The sequence below is a fragment of the Nuphar pumila genome, chromosome 10, assembly GCF_984573655.1.
Source record: "Nuphar pumila chromosome 10, dmNupPumi1.hap1.1, whole genome shotgun sequence".
NCBI classification, from domain to species: domain Eukaryota; kingdom Viridiplantae; phylum Streptophyta; class Magnoliopsida; order Nymphaeales; family Nymphaeaceae; genus Nuphar; species Nuphar pumila.
In genome coordinates, this window is record NC_143258.1 from 109,495,424 (window position 1) to 109,513,354 (window position 17,931).

General features: G+C 36.2%; 1 protein-coding gene across 1 annotated transcript in view; it reads right to left on the bottom strand.

Moving 5' to 3' along the window:
* Positions 1 to 17,216, bottom strand: part of LOC149827863 (GRF-interacting factor 1-like) — a 48,845-nt gene extending 31,629 nt beyond the window's left edge. The window contains exon 1 of the mRNA XM_090019697.1: positions 17,006 to 17,216. Within this exon, the coding sequence (XP_089875823.1) occupies positions 17,006 to 17,086 (81 nt within the window). The 5' untranslated portion in view covers positions 17,087 to 17,216. The remainder of the gene's footprint in view (positions 1 to 17,005) is intronic.
* Positions 17,217 to 17,931: the final 715 nt, after the last annotated feature.

Consider the following 17,931-nt stretch of genomic DNA (forward strand, 5'->3'; position numbering starts at 1 on the left):
TCAACTAGTCTTCGAACTAAGGGTCGCAAGGCCTTGTCCCTTCTATGGCAAGGTTATGCTTGGGTGTGCCCATGGAGTTGCGATATGCTCCATGGCACGCGAGGCTAAGGCATTTGTGTGCTTGCTAGCCGGTATGAGACGGCTATACACATAAGTGGCATGGACCAGATAAAATACGCATTTAGAAATGCACTTGATCAGTTTTCGTTAGGCAGTTGTGCACGAAGTGATGGGCAGGGCCAATGAAATGATTTAGCATATAAAAAAGTATTTGTGCATAGCCTTTGGTCGTTTAGGCTGGCCAGACTATGGTGTGTCGCGGGTCTGTGAAAAATTTTATGCCCATGACAAAAAATTTATCTCTCCTTCAAGCTAAATGGCACAAATTACATGGTGTGGGCATCCATTATGAAAAATAATCTCAAAGGAAAAAAACTTTAGAGATATGTGATGGGAACTATCCCTAAGCCACAACTCAAGTTCACCAAAAGAGAAGGAGATTAAGAAAAAGCCTTAGAAGGTGATGCACGAATGAAAGTCATTCAAGATCATCAAACTAAGGTAGAAGATTGGGAAAGTAACCATGCCAAGATTTTTGCATGGTTTATGAATAATGTGCCAACATTGTCAAATTTCGTAAAGTCAATGAGGCTTGGTTCTTTATGTAGGCTATGTATACCTAAAAATACCTTGCAAGACAATTTTTCTTGTAAGAAAAGATATAAACCATCAAATGAGTGTTCGTAATTATTTTAGCTATCTAGCTCCACTATGGGATAAATTGACTCTTATTGAACCCAAGTGGATTGCAAGTGAAGATGTGGAGCTAAAAAGAGAATAAATGAAAAAAGAACATTTTTTGCAATTTCTACATGGGATTAGGCCTGATTTGAACAAGTTAGATCTTCTCTTCTTTATAGATCTAAACTTCTTCCATTGGAAGATGAGGTTGCCAAAGTATGCCAAGAAGAAACTCGTCTTGGTATGGTTAAAGGGGGAGATAAAGTATTGGTCGTATCTAAACCCGACAACTATGTAAATCTTATAAGTCTCCTCACTTTGAGAGGCAAAATAACTATAATGGTAGCTATAAGAAAGCTACTTGTCACCATTCCTGTAAACCGAGGTACATAAGGCCTATTTGTCTCAAACTCAATGATACCTCCAAAAACAAAATAGCTTTCCTTGAAAAGACCACTCCAAAGAAAGAATAATTCATTAGAAAATGAGATGTTTTTTCAGTTAATCAACTATCGAAGGCACTTCAATAACTACTTAAATCTCCATCAACTTTGGAGGTCGCGATAGCATCTTCTTCTTCTCCAAGTATGTATTCTTGGATCCTTGATTTGGGAGCTTTTTTCATGACTCCACATGAAAATGGTCCATCTGATGTATGCACTAATTCAAAACCTTCCTATGTTTCCACTGCCTATGGAACATCCTTGCAAATTAAAAGTATTGGAACCTTAGACTCTTCTCAAAACTTTTGTGTTCCAAAAATAAGAGTTGTCACAGAATTAAATTTAAATCTTTTTTCGATTTCTCAAATATCTGATCATGGATGTGAAATCTCTTTCTCATCTAAGGGTTGGTTCGTAAAGGATCTTCGGTCTGAGAAGTAGATTAGTCAAAGCCACAGGAGAAGAGATCTTTACTTCATAGATTCTTTGAATCTTCATTCAAAATCATTTTGTAATTAAATCAAAGATAAAGATATTGAAACTTGACATAAGAAACTTAGACATCCAAGCTATTCAAAGATATACTTTTCCTTTTTGGTGAAAATTTTTGTAACGAGAAAGCTTTAATTTGCAAGGATTGTATTTTTGAAAAAATGAAGGATGTTCCATTTTCAAATAGAACATGTCTCTAAAAGACCTTTTGAATTAGTGCATTAAGATGTTTAGGAGCTTTCATCGATCATATCAAAAGAAGGATATTCATATTATGTTATATTTATTGATGATTTCACTAGATATTTGTAGATTTATTTTCTTAATCTCAAATCCGATGTATTCTCCTACTTTAAAGAATTTTATATGATTATTAAAAATCAATTTAAAAGCAATATTTTCATCCTTAGATCTTACTCGGGTGGTGAATACCTATCCAATGAATTTCAAAATTATTTAAAACAAAATGGGATTTGTTATAAAAAATTTTGTCTAAAAACTCCTCGACAAAATGAGTTAGCTAAAAGAAAACATAGACATATTATAAAAACCGCTAGGACTCTACTTATCTCTAAAGATATTCCAAAAAGTTTTTTAGTCGAGGTCGTTCTAACATCAACTTATTTGATAAATAAAATGCCTTCTTCGTCCCTACAAAATAGTTCTCTATATGAAAAAATGTTTGAAAGAACCCCCGATTATAAACGTTTGACAATTTTTGGTTGCAAGTGTTTTATCTTCTTTCATAAAAGAGATAAATTATCTCCAAAAGTCATTGAATGTGCCTTCGTAGGCTATGGTGAAAACCAAAAAGGCTATAGATGGTTTGACTTCAAGAATAACAAACTTTATATTTCTAAGGATGTGACCATTTTAGAAAATGAAAATGGACTTAAGAAAACTAAGGAAAAAGAGGAAGTAGATTGTAACTTCATATTCGGTGAAAGCCTAATGATGCTCCAGTTAGAAGGATGGAGAAATGGGAAAATATATTAGTTAAAAGAGGTTGGGATAGGCCTAGGAAGACTTGGATGGAGATGATAGGAAAGGATATGAATGCTTTGAACCTCACTGAGGACAGAGCATTGGATAGAAATGATTGGAGGAGAAGGATTCATGTGGAAGACCCAGAATGATTTTCTTTGTTGGTTCATATCGTCGACCCCAATTGTTTTGGGATGAAGGCGTAGTTGTTGTTGTTTGTTGTTGTTGTTGTATTTGATCTCTTACCACAAGAAGAATTAACCTCTTGTGATGTTTCTTCAAATGATAATTTTTTGAGTGATAATGGTGATAATAATGGGCATTCAAATGTTGAAGTTACTGAATCACCATCAAGTAATAATGATATTGTTGATAAACCAATACAAGTGTATACCCAGCGTGAGCAAAGAAATCCACAAAGTGCTTTACAAAAATATACATGTGATTCCTCTATAGAAGAAACCCCACTTAGGAGACCTAATCGAGTCTATCCCGCCTGGTAGGTTTGTATCATATGATACATTGACCCCAAATTATAGAGCATGTTTAATAGCCTTACATTCCTATTATGAATTTACACTACAATGAAGCTAAAAATCTTCCACGTTAGGTTGAAGCAATGAATGTAGAATTAGATACTCTCAAAAAGGCTAAAACTTGGAAAGTAACTTCATTACCCTTAGGAAATAAAGTTATAAGATATAGATGGGTTTTTAAGGTTAAAACCAAGAGTGATGGGACCCTAGAAAGATATAAAACTAGGTTAGTCGCGAAAAGATATTCCCAAGAATATGGAAGTGACTACGAAGAAACCTTTGCACCAGTAGCTAGGATGACTAGTGTTAGGACCTTCATAGCAGTTGCATCCACTAAAAAATGGCCCATATATCAACTTGATGTAAAAAATGTTTTTCTTAACGAGGAATTAAATGAGGAAGTATATATGAACCCTCTGTCGAGATTTATTATTGAAAATGGTAAAATTCTCATACTTAAAGAAGGCCTTGTATGGTCTTATACAAGCTCCAAAGGCCTAATATGATAATATTTAGTAGCGTTATGTCTTCTTTTGGTTTTCATTTATGTTATACTGACACTGTTCTTTTTGTTAAAAGTACAGGTACCAAAGTAATCGTCCTTCTGCTTTATGTAGATGATATGATAATTACAGAGAGTGATCATCAGGGAGTTAGTGATACTAAAAATGTTTTAAAAGAAAATTTTGACATATCTGACTTGGGTTTTTTGAGATATTTCTTAGGTATTGAACTTGCCTAATCTCCGAGAGGGTACATTTTGTCTCAGATGAAGCTTGTTGCTGACATTTGCGCTAAGTCTGACGTTTCGGATGACAAGAGAGTAGAAACTCCTGAAATGATCAATGCTAAGTTAAGACTTGAAGATGACTCTCCTTGAAGAACCTACAACCTATCGTCAACTAATTGGGGCACTCACTTATCCATCACCAGACCAAATATAGCTCATGCAATTCATTCAATCCGTCAATTTCAGCATACTCCAACCACTGTGCACAAGAGTGTTGTGTTAAGAATTATCAAATACATCAAGATACCATAACAAATGAGTCTTTTTTATCCTTTATCTTTTTCACTAGATTTACTTGCTTGGGGAGGAAATGCCAATGATAGAATCTCAACTCCGGGTTTTTGGGTGTTTTTAGGAGATTCTTTAATTTCGTGGAAATGCAAGATGCAGCAAAAGGTATCTGAATATTGTGCAATGGTTACGACAACGTGTTGTGACAATAAGAGTATGATCTACATTGCAAGCAACCACACCTTTCATGAGCGTACCAAATGTTAGAATAATGTTAGAATGATAGGGTTTTGGATCCATATCCAAACCCGATATGTATATGGCATTATTGTAATTATTGTAAAGAGCAATATATATATCAAAAGACGTCACCCAGTTAGGGTGAAACATCCTGCTATCTTTCACAACTTTTCTCTTGTGCTTCTCTTTTCTTGTTTGTATTGTGCAGGGATAGATCTCCAAGAAATCTCACATGGTACCAGAGAAACCATAAGAGGTAACCCTCATCGATCTAAACTGAAGATCTTCCTTCTTCTGATCTCTTCTTTCTCAGATCTGCACATCTTTCTCCTTTCCTTTATCAGATCTGTCAATCAGATTTGATATTTCAAACTAAAATTTTTTGCTAAATCTGATATCAATCAAGTCGATCTCAAAAAAAAGGAAAATCGATTTGACAGCTTCTTTCATATTCTTCTTTATCAAATTCCAAAGAAACAAAAGGGAAAGAAAGTTTTGTCAGATCACGTCAGATCTGATTTCATCTCCTTACAAAGTTCTACTTCTTTTCTTCCTAATCAGACTTATTTTCTTCTTTCTCTTTTTTTAGTTTCTTGATTCTAAATTCCTCTTTTTTCTTTTCTTTGCATCTTTTCACATTTTTTCTGACCAGATCAGATCTCACATGATTCTGATTTATCATCACGGCAGATCTAGTTGTTTCCCTCTATATCTCACAACAGATCTAGTTGTCGACCTTCATATCTCACATCAGATCTGATCTGACGTGATTCTGGTTTTCACCATCACGTCAGATCAGCTTTGACGTGTATCCTCCCTAAAAAAAACTAATTGACTTAAAATATACATAGTCTTTATTCTTATATGTATATGTCATCAGTTATTGGACTTTTCTGCGCATCAATATTACCGGAGATCATTCTTTGATTTCTTTCTAATTTATCGTCTCAAAAAACAAAAAAAAGGAAACCAAAAATTAAATTTTGTCATGCGTGAGCGTAGACCATCTGTTTTGTTAGTTAAACTTATTTCTTTTATTTCATCTATTCTACAGATGGCCACAATCAATGCTTCTTTTCTCAGTCACCTAGTCACTGAGAAACTAGATTCTTCCAATTCCATTACCTAGAAGAAACAAATCATCCCTTTTCTCAGCAGTCATGATCTGATGGAGCACCTTGATGGGTCAATCTCGGTACCCTTGGAGTTCGTTCCCAAAACAATCTCAGAACAGGATAAAAGCGCAGGAAAAGCTTCCAAAGACATGGTAAAAAATCCAGATTTTATCATATGGCACAGAAATAACCAGTCAATTGTAGCTTTCATCAAAGCCACTCTCTCTCTCTCATGAAATTCTTCTTCACATTCCATCTGGAGTTCCAGCAAAGGAGTTATGTGATACTTTGCATAAATGGTACGAAAAGATTTCTACTCACAGGATTTACCAGTTGAATGCAGAATTCGCAAATCTAAAAAGGGGAAATTCACATATTGTTGAATATCTCAACAAGATCAAGGTTTTGGTGGATCAACTTGCAGTCATAGGCTCTCCGTTGTCGGATAAGGATATATGTTCTAAAACTGTTAGAAGCCTTAAGGCAGGAATATAATATGTTTATCACAGTTTATACTAGTACAATTCATCGTCCTCCTTTTGATCGACTGTGCACTATGTTGCTATAACACGAAGTGATGTTTAACATATCATCTGGATTGTGATATACTTCTTATACCCTCTTCGTCTACTAATCAAGCGAATTTGGTATGTTAGATGTGTAAAAGTAAGGGTCATACGTGTTCCAACTGCTATTGGTGATATGTTCTTACTTATCGGCCGCCTACGGTACTAATTCTCGCTCGCTTTAGGGCTCTTGCAATTGCTTCCCCAGCATTCACACCGTCTGGATCAGGTTCACGTGCTCCAACAAATTTTGTTCAAGCTCCTTCAAGTACTTATCCTCCTTCGGTCGCAAGTTCTCATGATTTAGATGCACTTACTGTTGGTTTTGGTCAGTTAAACTTTCAACATAACCATAATCCTGTTGGGAATCCATGGGTTGCCAACATGCACTTTCAACATCCAGCTGGGCCTTCTTCAGGCATTCCCTCACAAGGCTGGATTATAGACTCAGGGGTCTCTCTCATGTTGAGCCTTATCATGGTAATGAGAGTGTGATTACAGGAGATGGAAAAAACCACCACATTACTTACATAGGTATCGTTGTTGTCCCTACTAATAAAGTGCATTTTCCCTTGTCCAATACTTTTCTTGTGCCTAACCTTCAAAAAAATCTTGTATATGTGTCTCAACTTTGTCATGATACTAATTCTTATATTTCTTTTTCTCCGTCTTCTATTTCTGTGAAGGGCATTCACACGAATCAGACTCTCGCTAAGGGAAGAAGGTGCAGAAACTTATATGTCCTAAATGAAGCTCCAGAGTCTTCTCTGGCATCATCAAGTCCAGGAGTCCATCTGCAAGTTAATGTTTGGCGTCGTAAATTAGGTCATTACAATTTGAGTTTTCTTGATATTTTATGTAATAAATGTTTGATTAATGTTCGAGAAAGAAATTCTTCTTCTCGTGTTAGTTGTCATATTTGTAAAAGTCATGAACTTTCATTCTCAAAATCTAATAAAGGAGCTTCTTTCCCTATTGAATTGATTCACTCTGATGTTTGGGAACCTTCCCCGGTGATCTTCGTAGATGATTTTACTCATTTCACTTGGATATATTTCCTAAAACAGCATGATGTATAATGCTAATCTTAAGTCTTACCTTTGGTCGGAAGCCTTCCACACAACAGTTTATTTAATAAACAAAATGTCTCTATCCAACCATGAAGGAGAGTCATTCTATTTTGTCCAGTATGGATCATATCCTAATTATTCTTGGTTACGTGCATATGAATGTTGATGCTTTGTCCATATTGATAGCACGAAGCAGAACAAATTATCTCCCAGAGCCACTGTGTGTTAATTCATTGGATATGACAGAATACATGAGATATAGATGCTCTAATGATGATGCCAACAAGGTTCTTATCTCATCATTTTGTTTTTAACGAAGATGTTTGTGGGGCTGCCTCATCTGAAATCATTAATAGTTCGTTGCATTTTTTTTAGCCATCATCTACACCACAAACCCAAAGTAATTTTACTGACAAAGTTGCTGCCAATAATACCTAGCCAGCACATGATTAACAACCTCGTTCTCAATTTTTTAAAAAGGTCTATAGCAGACAAGGTGGACAGCAGTATGGAAAATGCAGCAAATCAACTAATGAACCATTTCAGGCTTTCAGCCCACTATTTCCACTGCTGATCAGATTATAGAGCCTTCCTCATTGGTTGGCAGTAGTACGTCCAATCAGCTTTCTAGCAGTTTCCCATCTCAGCCGTCAGCTCACCCCACTCGCATGTCCAGCAGAGTTCAACATCCTCATGATAAATGGGTCAGTTATGAATCCTTCTCTCTGGACTTTCAGGTATATGCTGCATCGCTTTATGATTTTCAAGAGCCCCAGTCTTTTGTTGAAGTCAGTCATCATTCACGATGGACTGATACTATGAATGAAGGAATCGCAGCCCTTCATGAGTGCAATACATGGGAAATAGTTCCTCAGCCAACAAATAAAAATGTGGTAGGCTGTCATTCGGTGTACAATTAAACGCAAATCTGATGGTAGCATTGAGCACTTTAAATTCGAAATCGTAGCTAAAGGTTATACTCAGGAACATGGACTCTATTTTGATGAAACCTTTAGTACAGTTGTTCACATGAGAACGATTCGTATTGTTGGCCGTATCTAATGGATGAGATCTATTCTAGTTAGATGTTAAAAATGCATTCCTTCATGGCAATATATGTGAAGAAGTATATATGGAGCATCCTCCAGGCTATCCTGAGGGAGATGCTCACAACACTGTTCTCAGACTCAAAAAAGCTATATATGACCTAAAAGAGGCTTCATGGGCATGGTTTGATACATTCAATAATGTTGTTCATTCTCTTGGTTTTGAGCGCAATCATTGTGATTATTCCCTATTTGTGAATCGTGACAAATCTACGATCACAATCATTTTGGTTTATGTGGATGATATAGTCATCGCCATGGTTGCCAGTTGAGGAAGCGGGAGCGGGAAGCGATACGGAAAGCGGGAGCGGGAAAAGAGGCACTTTCAAAATTTTAGGAAGCGGGGAAGCGTGGGACCACTTAGGACCGATTCGGGAAGTGTCTCGGAAGCGACCTAGGAAGCATCTCGGAAGCAACCTAGGAAGCGTCTCGGAAGCGAGGGGGAAGCGAAAAAAATAAAAATAAAAAATAAAAAATACAAAAAAATTGAAAAAAACAGGGGAAGCGTGATGGGAAGTGTGCTTCCCATTAAAGGGAAGTGTGTCCCCCATTAAAGGGAAACGCGTCCCCCATTAAAGGGAAGCGCGCTTCCCAAAAAAGGGGGACGCTTCCCCCCACGCTTCGGAAGCGCGACGTTTCGCGCTTCCCCTTTTAGCTAAGCGCTTCCGATAACCCTGGTCATCACAAACAGCAAAAGATTAGTCAGTTGAAGTCCTTTCTTCATAGTCAATTTCACATGAAAGATTTGGGCCCTCTTCGGTTCTTCTTAGGTGTGCCAGTGAATCAACAATCAGATTGTCTTATTCTTTCGCAGCAAAAGTATGCTAGAGACATACTACATCGCAGTGGAATGCTCGCATGCAAACCTGTATTTACTCCCATGGCTATTCCAACTTAGTTGGGTCATAGTTCTTCGGATGATGCTGATTTTCCCGAACCTCAAAAATATTGAAGCATTGTTGGTGGCTTACAATACTTTACCTTCACGCGTCCATATTTATCTTTCTCAGTGAATCAAGTATCTCAATTTATGCATAAACCTCAGATACATCATATGGAAGTGGTAAAGAGGATTCTTAGATATATTAAAGGCGCTCTTAAAAATGGTCTCATTTATCTTTGCCCTTCTTTGGTGAGTCCTCATGTCTCTATCAAGGTTATAGCCTATTCTGATGCAGATTTGACCCATGATCCTCTCATAAGGCGTTCGGTCACTAGTTATGGTGCTTATTTGGGAAGGTACCTGGTCTCTTAGGCTAGCCGAAAGTAGAAAATTGTTGTCCGCTCTACTACAGAGGCGGAATATCGGGCTATGGCAGTTGTTAGTGCGAAAGTTGCTTGGGTTAAGCAAATATTATTCAACTTGCATCGGCATATATCGAGCACTATGCTCTATTGTGATAATAGGAGCGTGATTGCTATCCCTACTAATCCAGTTCAACATGGTAAGATGAAACATGTCGAGATTGATCAACATTTTATTCGGGAAAAAGTTGAAGCTAAAAAAATTCAGCCTGTCTTTATTCGAGGAGAGGACCAAGTGATTGATCTTCTCACCAAAGCTCTTACAGTTCGTCGTCATTGGAATCTAAAATCCAAACTATTCATGGTCGTCGACCACGCTCAGTTTGAGGGGGTGTGTTAGGATAGTGTTAGAATGACAAGGTTTTGGATCCATATCCAGACCCGATATGTATATGACATTATTGTAATTATTGTAAAGAGAAATATATATATCAAAAGGCATCACCCAATTAGGGTGAGACGTCCTACTATCTTTCACAACTTTTCTCGTGTCTTTCCTTTTTTCTTGTATGTGTTGTGCAAGGATAGATCTCCAAGAAATATCATACCAAACACATTGGCATGGATTGCTATTATGTCCGAGATGAATATCTAAGAGGAACTATTATGTTGTCATATGTCACATCAGAGTTCCAGCTTGCGGATTTTTTCACCAAAGCTCTTCCTGCACCTCGGTTTATTTTTTTTCTTAACAAACTTTCGATTGTTTTACCGTAAGTTTGAGGAGTGTTAAAATATATGTATACATGTATGTATATACCTATATATACATACATATATATTGTTATTAGTATCATAATAGGTAAATGTCATATAGGGGCATTTTAATCATTTCACCAGCAATAAAATTGTTTATTAAAATAGTTATTTTTCCTTTTATTTATTTTTGTATTTTTTTTAGATTTGTAATTTATAGAGCCATTAGGGGGCTCTATAGTCAAAAAGACCATAGAGTCGTTGATGATCGTTGGGAGCTCCCAATGGTCCCTCTTCTCTCCTTTGTATTGTATAAATAGGGGTGTGCTTCCCCCTATTCTTTAATGCTTTTGACTTAAGCATTTGTTCAACAAAGGTTATACTTTTTACTTTCTTGTATTGCCCTTTGTTGGCTATTGTATTGTCCCATAGTGGACTTGTGCTTGTGCATATTGTAATTGTGATCTTGCAAGCCCTTAGTGGCATTGGTTTGTTCATTTGCACTTTTGTGATTGTAATCTTATAAGCCCTTAGTAGCATTCTTTTTACATTTTCCGCTATTTCATTACAAAGGGCTCTAGTCATCTGGTAGGGACGACTTGTAAATGTCACCAAGTTGACAGAACAACACAAGTTCGAAAGTTCGAAACCCACGGGTGGCATCCCTTGCTGCAAGATCGAAGCTGGGTGTACTCCTCGATGGGCAGGGGAGCTCAAGGGTTTTACCGACCAGAGACAAGACAATGTGCGGTCAATGATCAAAAACTAGAACTCTATTAAATTCAAACAATGTACCAAAACATTTTTTGGTCGCCCCCGCTCTTACAACAGTTTATCTTATAAATATAATGCCTTCTTCACTTTTGAAAAATATCACCCCTTCAAAAAAGCTTTTTAAAACGAAACCAGAATATAATCATCTAAAGGTCTTTGGTTGCAAATGTTTTGTTTTGATTGAAAAGAGAGACAAACTTTCATCCAAAGCTATCTTATGATCTCATGTGCTTGCTTTTATTGGTTATGCTGAAAAACAAAAGAGACATAAATGTTATGATCCCAAAAATGACAAAGTTTATGGGTCAAGATCTGCATCTTTTGTTGAAAAGGATAGTTTATGTGATTATAGCATGTGTAAGTAAAGTTTCAAATATTCTTTTCTTTTGAACTTATTGTCTAAGGATGGGGATATTATTTGTGATCAAATTGATTTGATTGATTGTTATGGAATCTCAAAATGATGTCTAGGATGGTAAAAGTGATGCTCACCTTAATGTTGAACCTCCTATTATGAGTATACTAAACAAGGGAATGAAAAGCAACCTAGTGCTCTCGAAAAATTTTCCCAAATAGAACAAATAGAACCTTCCAATGTTGGACATTCTAGTAGGATTTCCAAATCACCTGATAGGTTTGTGCCCTATGAATCATTTTCCCCATAATATAAAGCGTGTCTAGCTTGTATTCACTACTATTTTGAACTTAAAACCTATATAACAAATTTAAGGATTGTCCTAAGTGGGTGGAAGACATGAGAGTAGAATTAGAGCGCTTGAAAAATAAAAAATATGAGAAATACAACATCTACCTAAGAGAAAGAAACCAGTAAAATATAAATGGGTTTACAAAGTTAAAACTAGGAGTGATGGTTCATTAAAAAAATTCAAAGCTAGATTAATAGCCAAACGATATTCTCAGGATTATAGAATAAGATTATGAGGAAACCTTTTAATTTGTGACCGAGAGACCATGGTTAGGACCCTTGTAGTTGTGGCTTATGCTAGAAATTGACCAATTTACCAAATGGATGACAAAAATGTCTTCTTAAATAGTGAATTAAAAGAAGAAGTTTAAATGGATCCACCTCTTGGGCTTTAAATTTCTCTTGGAAAGCTTCTTCATTTAAAAACAAGTTTTGTATGATTTAAAACAAGCACTTAAAACTTGGTATGACAGGTTTAGTAATGTTATCATTGATCTTGGATATAAATCGTGTCATATTGACACTATTTTGTTTGCTAAGTCATCTAATGCAGGCATTCTCATACTTTTTCTATATGTGGCTTGTGATTGTGCCTTGGTGAGCTTGAGTTTCGCTTATGAGAGCCTTATTGCTCGCTTGAACTCACTTCATTACAATCAATACCAGTTCCAACTAATCCGATGTTGGCTAAAGGGATTCGGATTCAGATGGTGAAAAGTTCATACCAAATACGACTTTTCACATGTAACCGGATTTGGATATGCATCAAACCTGGATATCCATTGGCTTTGGTAGGAAACAATCAAAACCATATCTGCATCTGTTTATAATCGAATATGTTTTTGACTTACGGTCAGATATCAGATAAAATCCGACCAATTGACATCCCTACCTTTAGTGTAAGACAAATGGCACATAAAGAAAGGAAGTCAACCACAAATAGTCAGCAGTGTATTCCTTTGGTAATTTTTATCAAACCCCAGGCTACTGGTTAACTGAAATCCAAGGGAATATATCATGTGATAGGAAGCAACAGACTTTAGTGCAAACTTCAACTTAAGAGTATTGGCTGCAGGAAACAACAGAGGCTTTATATAAGAGGTGTCATATGCCTCTGAAAGCCTCAGTTTCCATGGTCTTATGTAAATCTAATAACTCTTCTCACCTTTCATCTCAACTCTCAAGTCATAGCTAGATTTTACCAGTATTTTGTTCAATAGTAGCATAAAAAGGGTAGAAATATTTTAGAAAAAAGAATAAATAAGGAAAAAGAAAGTTAACCATATTTAAATTGCATAGACAAATAACTTTAAAAACAAAAATATCACATTTTCAGAATACTTGCTGATATTTGTGATTATGTCTCACGCAACCCCATAAACCACATAACAATAGTATTGTATAAATGCTCCACAAGATTGATGATGGAAACACTGATATTTAAAATACTATAAAAACCACAGGAAAGTAATATCAAAAGTGCTTCATGAGATCAATGATAGAAATAATGACAGGTTAACCAAATAATTTCAAACCAGTCCCTAACCCAAAAAAAACTACTAGAATGTGCAGCCTAGTAACAACGTCACTAGGGCTATCAGATATAATTTGGTAACTTACAATGGTTTATTTTGCTAAAAGTTGGGTATCATGGAAAATAATGTGTCAGTGAGATATTAAAAGTAGGTTTTAAGTGCGTTAATGATTAGGTACTTCAGACTCTAAAGTGCCCCAAAAAGTTCAAGGACTTCTAGTGATTGTAATGTTGTTACATAGAAACGCATGCCCATGTGAGAGAGAGAGAGGAGGTAGGATTTGATTTTTCACCCAATGGAAGTCTCTTACTTTACAAAAATTGAATTAGTGCTAATTCTTGGAAAATATTACAAATTTAAAATGGGAAAAGATAAATATAAACAGAATGGTAAGAAAGTAGGGTCCAACTTAAGTCTTGACAATAGCTAGGCATCAGATGGGCCAGATTCGTCTCAGACCCAAGCATGCATTAAGGTGAATTATGCATTAGACATCAGACAGTTTTGATGTACAGACTGCACGACCTGTAGTTGGTTCTAGATCTCCCAAAACGGGCCAGTGAAAGTCAAAAGATATGGTAGAACCCAAAATTTGCAAATGCATACTGACCTCACCCTGCACTCTAAAAGATCCTTGGTACAACCTAGACCAGCATCTAGATCGAAGGACTATCGAGTGTGGATCCAGATCAAAAATGTGCAGACAACCCCATATGTAGTAGGATATAACATCTTCCAGTTAAGTAATATTTTCAGATTTCATGTGGGGATCAATCTTATAACAAACATGCTAAGCTAACATTGGCTTTATGATGAAATCTGCATTTCTGAAACTTTATTCTACTAACAAATTAGTTCTGGATGTATGTGCATGCATATGTATACATATGTATCCATCACTTTATCATTCAGATATGTGCAATATCTACATCACACTATTAAATTGAAAACAATAATTAAATTTGCTCTTCAGATTTCGCAATGATGTCAAGTCTGATCCTCTCCAAAGAAAACATGAGTCATCAAATTCCATTCCCAGATGCACAGCAGGATGATACCTACATGTAATTTTCTGCATCATCCTATCATAGTACATATCATATTCAGTCCATTCAGATGTAGAAAATAAACTACAGCTAGTGACCTAAAGCAACACTAACTTTAGAATGATTGACCCCATAATCTTCTCCTTTCTTTTCTGACGACCACATATCTGAGATAATTGCAGTTAGGCCTAATTAAATGAATTGTGCTTTATTAAGCCAGATATGAATAAAAATTTATGTTCATAGTACATTTTCAATCCATCATTTTCCGAGAAATCATTCATTGGAAAAAGAGAAGAATCTGATTAAAAAAAATATTGGTCATAAAGAAGAGGGCCAGATATCACCTCAGCTAAATATAAAACATCAACAATGCCTCACCATGCAACCATAAAAGGGCTATAGTTGATGACCTTGTGACTGATGAACTTACAAGTTAATGTCCTCTTTTAACTTTACGAAAATGAAACCAATTATTGGTTTTTTTTGTCTAATTATAACCTGTCTTCACCAAATGCCTAATGTGAAGAATCACATTGCAAAAAGTTTCAGTCAGTGGTAAACAAATAATCAAAGTCGCTTTTGAATCCTATGCTAACAAAAACAAAAATCTCAAAAGTGACAATGTGAGCCGGCCATGCTTTCTTGAAAACTTTTATTTACAGCTGTACCAATCATGAAAATACTTAATTAGCAATAATGACAACTCTTATAATCCAAATGGTTTGAATTTGGATCATAGTTCTTTTAAATAAACATAACCCCAAATTTCGGTGAAAATTAACACTAGATTTGCATACAAAATATAGTCATAGCATCCATAACATTCAAGATACATCATCACTAAACTATCCAATCAGCCAATTAACTAGTTTTAAAAACTTAATGATTCTTGGCTATATTGAATAGCCAAAAACCACAACATAATCATCGCATATTAAAAATATGCAAGGAAAAGAAGCAGAGCAAGAAGGTAACTCATCCCAATCACCATTTATATGTCCTACAAAGGATACAACTTACACTTAGTCAAGCTTATTCCAGAATTGCAAATAATTATTGTATAGAGATGAGCAAATTATTTTCCACTTTAGATTGATGAATGCTGAACAAGTAGCAAAAAAAGATACTGAAAGCTGATTGTGCATGCTTAAACACGCAGTGACGAGCATGATACATAAACCAAATATGCAAGTGAAACATTAAATGTGTTCAAAGACACAAAAAACATATGATCAATTTCATCAGCCAGCCTCATCACAAAATTTCAGAAACATTGTGTCAGAAAAAAAAAAGGGGGTGTGGGGGAACAGCTTGAAGAACACATCAAGGTAAGTACATAAGTTCATTTGGGGCCACTAAAACACTACATCACTAATTACATCGGCCAACTTCAGATTTTAGTACATATAACCATCAAAAAAATAATCTGAATTATTCTCATAAACTAACAAAAAATAGAAGGCAATCTGGTTAGTACATACTTGGATAACTTGAATGGAAGTACACAAGAAAGGCACACCAAAAATCTTTGCAACAATCATTGTACGCACATCATGACAAGTACAAAAGAACCCCTATTCAAATGAACTTTGCAAGAACCATCACATGCTCATCCATGGCAAAGACAGATTGCCACATGGAACCAAGAAACCACCTAAATAAGCAAAAACAGCTTATTCCGCGATAGGTAACATAAGAATTTAAATGCCCAAAATAGTAGTTCTCTCTCAGTGGCATCAAAAGAGAAAGCACAATCAAAATGACAAATTGTCAAGAAAATCAAATCCAACTAATTTTAACTACCATAACTCACGTGCACAACCAAGGAAGGCCATATATAATGGCATGCAATGCAAGACAACCTCAAAATATCTGATTGCCAGCATTGGGAGTGGATTTAATTCCCATAGATGCATTATAAAAGGACAGCCATCAACATGCCATAAGAGAAATCCAGAAGTAACACAGACAGTAAAATCAAAACTAACCAACTGCATTAAAAAATACTCTTAAGATCAACGATGAAAGATTCATCCAATAGCATTAACAGGGATATCTCTTCTTGAACAAACAATAAACAAGAATAGTCACTGTCGAATAAATATTTATTTCAAAAACTGTGACAGGGTGACTACAGACAAGGAAAGAAAAGAAAAAATTGAAATTTTTTGAAACATTCATAACAATCAGCAATGCATCGTACCAAAATAAACCCCGTACCCCAGAAGAAAGAGGCACCAAGATTCAGTACGAACCAAGCCATAAATGCTAAGAACCAACTTCATTTGGCCCAAAACAAAGGTTTCCAAGAATACCAACACAGAGAAAAATCTCAAGATCCCTTTCCCACCACTACACGCTCACGCCATCATAAAAAATCCCTCTTTTGAATCGCATAGAACACAAAAACAATTAAAAGACGCACAACGCAAAAACCCCCGCATAACCAAATCCTTGACAGCAAAACCCTATCGTATGACAACAACACGCAGGAAAAGAATAACAAAATCCCACATCAGAAAGCCCTAACTCGCACCTTATCCGCATCAAAATCCAACATTTCCAGAAGATGAGAAATATTTTATTGGGGGAAAGAAGAGAGAGAAAGAGGAATAGAAAATTCGACCTTTTGAATGACATCAGTGGTGATATTTTGTGGAGAGTATGCCCCCATCATGGGTTGCATTTGCATAAGATGTTGCTGCATTTTCTCCAACCTCTCCTCTCTCTCTCTCTCTCTCTCTCTCTCTCTCTCTCTCTCAGTTCACAGTACACAGAGCTGACCCTTCTCTAGCAATCCGTGGCTTTGCGTTTTCACTTGCATTAACATGTTTTTTCAACCTCTCTCCAGAGCTTTCCCTCTATCATCTTAGTCACGTGTCCTGTGCAGTATCCGTCAAAATGACAAAACGCAACACCCCACAAAACCTACGGCCTAAATCTTCGATCACATGTCTCTCTCTCTATCTCACTCTTCGGTCGCATATCTCTCTCTATTCAGTTGGTCCCCAATAAACCATCTGCTTCTGCCACTTTTTTATCCAAACACCCATGTTTCCCTTTTTATCCACTACTCATTCAATGAAATTTGGTCATATGAGGAAATGTGGGACCCACGTTTTAGAAGTACATGTGAATTGCATTGGTGATATTGACCGTTCATCTCTAAAATCGACGGTGGGAGTTGAGTTTTAGTGTGTGCGTCTCTTGTGTTTAGTTTGGAGTCCTTAGGGTGTTGGTTTTGTTTTCTATTGTTCTTCATATTTGGGTTGTGGACTTGTATTTGGTTTCCTTGGTTGGAAACGTAGGGTTGATGGGTCATGCTCACCTAGTGGCAATTTAGACAAGTTTGTGCTTGTGATCTTAAAAATATATTATATGGGTGGTCCTATTTTGGTGGTGTTCGTTGCTGGTCTTAATTTTAGGGTCGCTTTCTTGAGGGTAGTAAGAATATTGTTGGATTTATGGTTGTTGGTCCCAACTATTCGATGCTTGAGATAGTATGTAAATGTCCCTTAGTTGCATACACATATACATGTGTTTTTGTGGTTG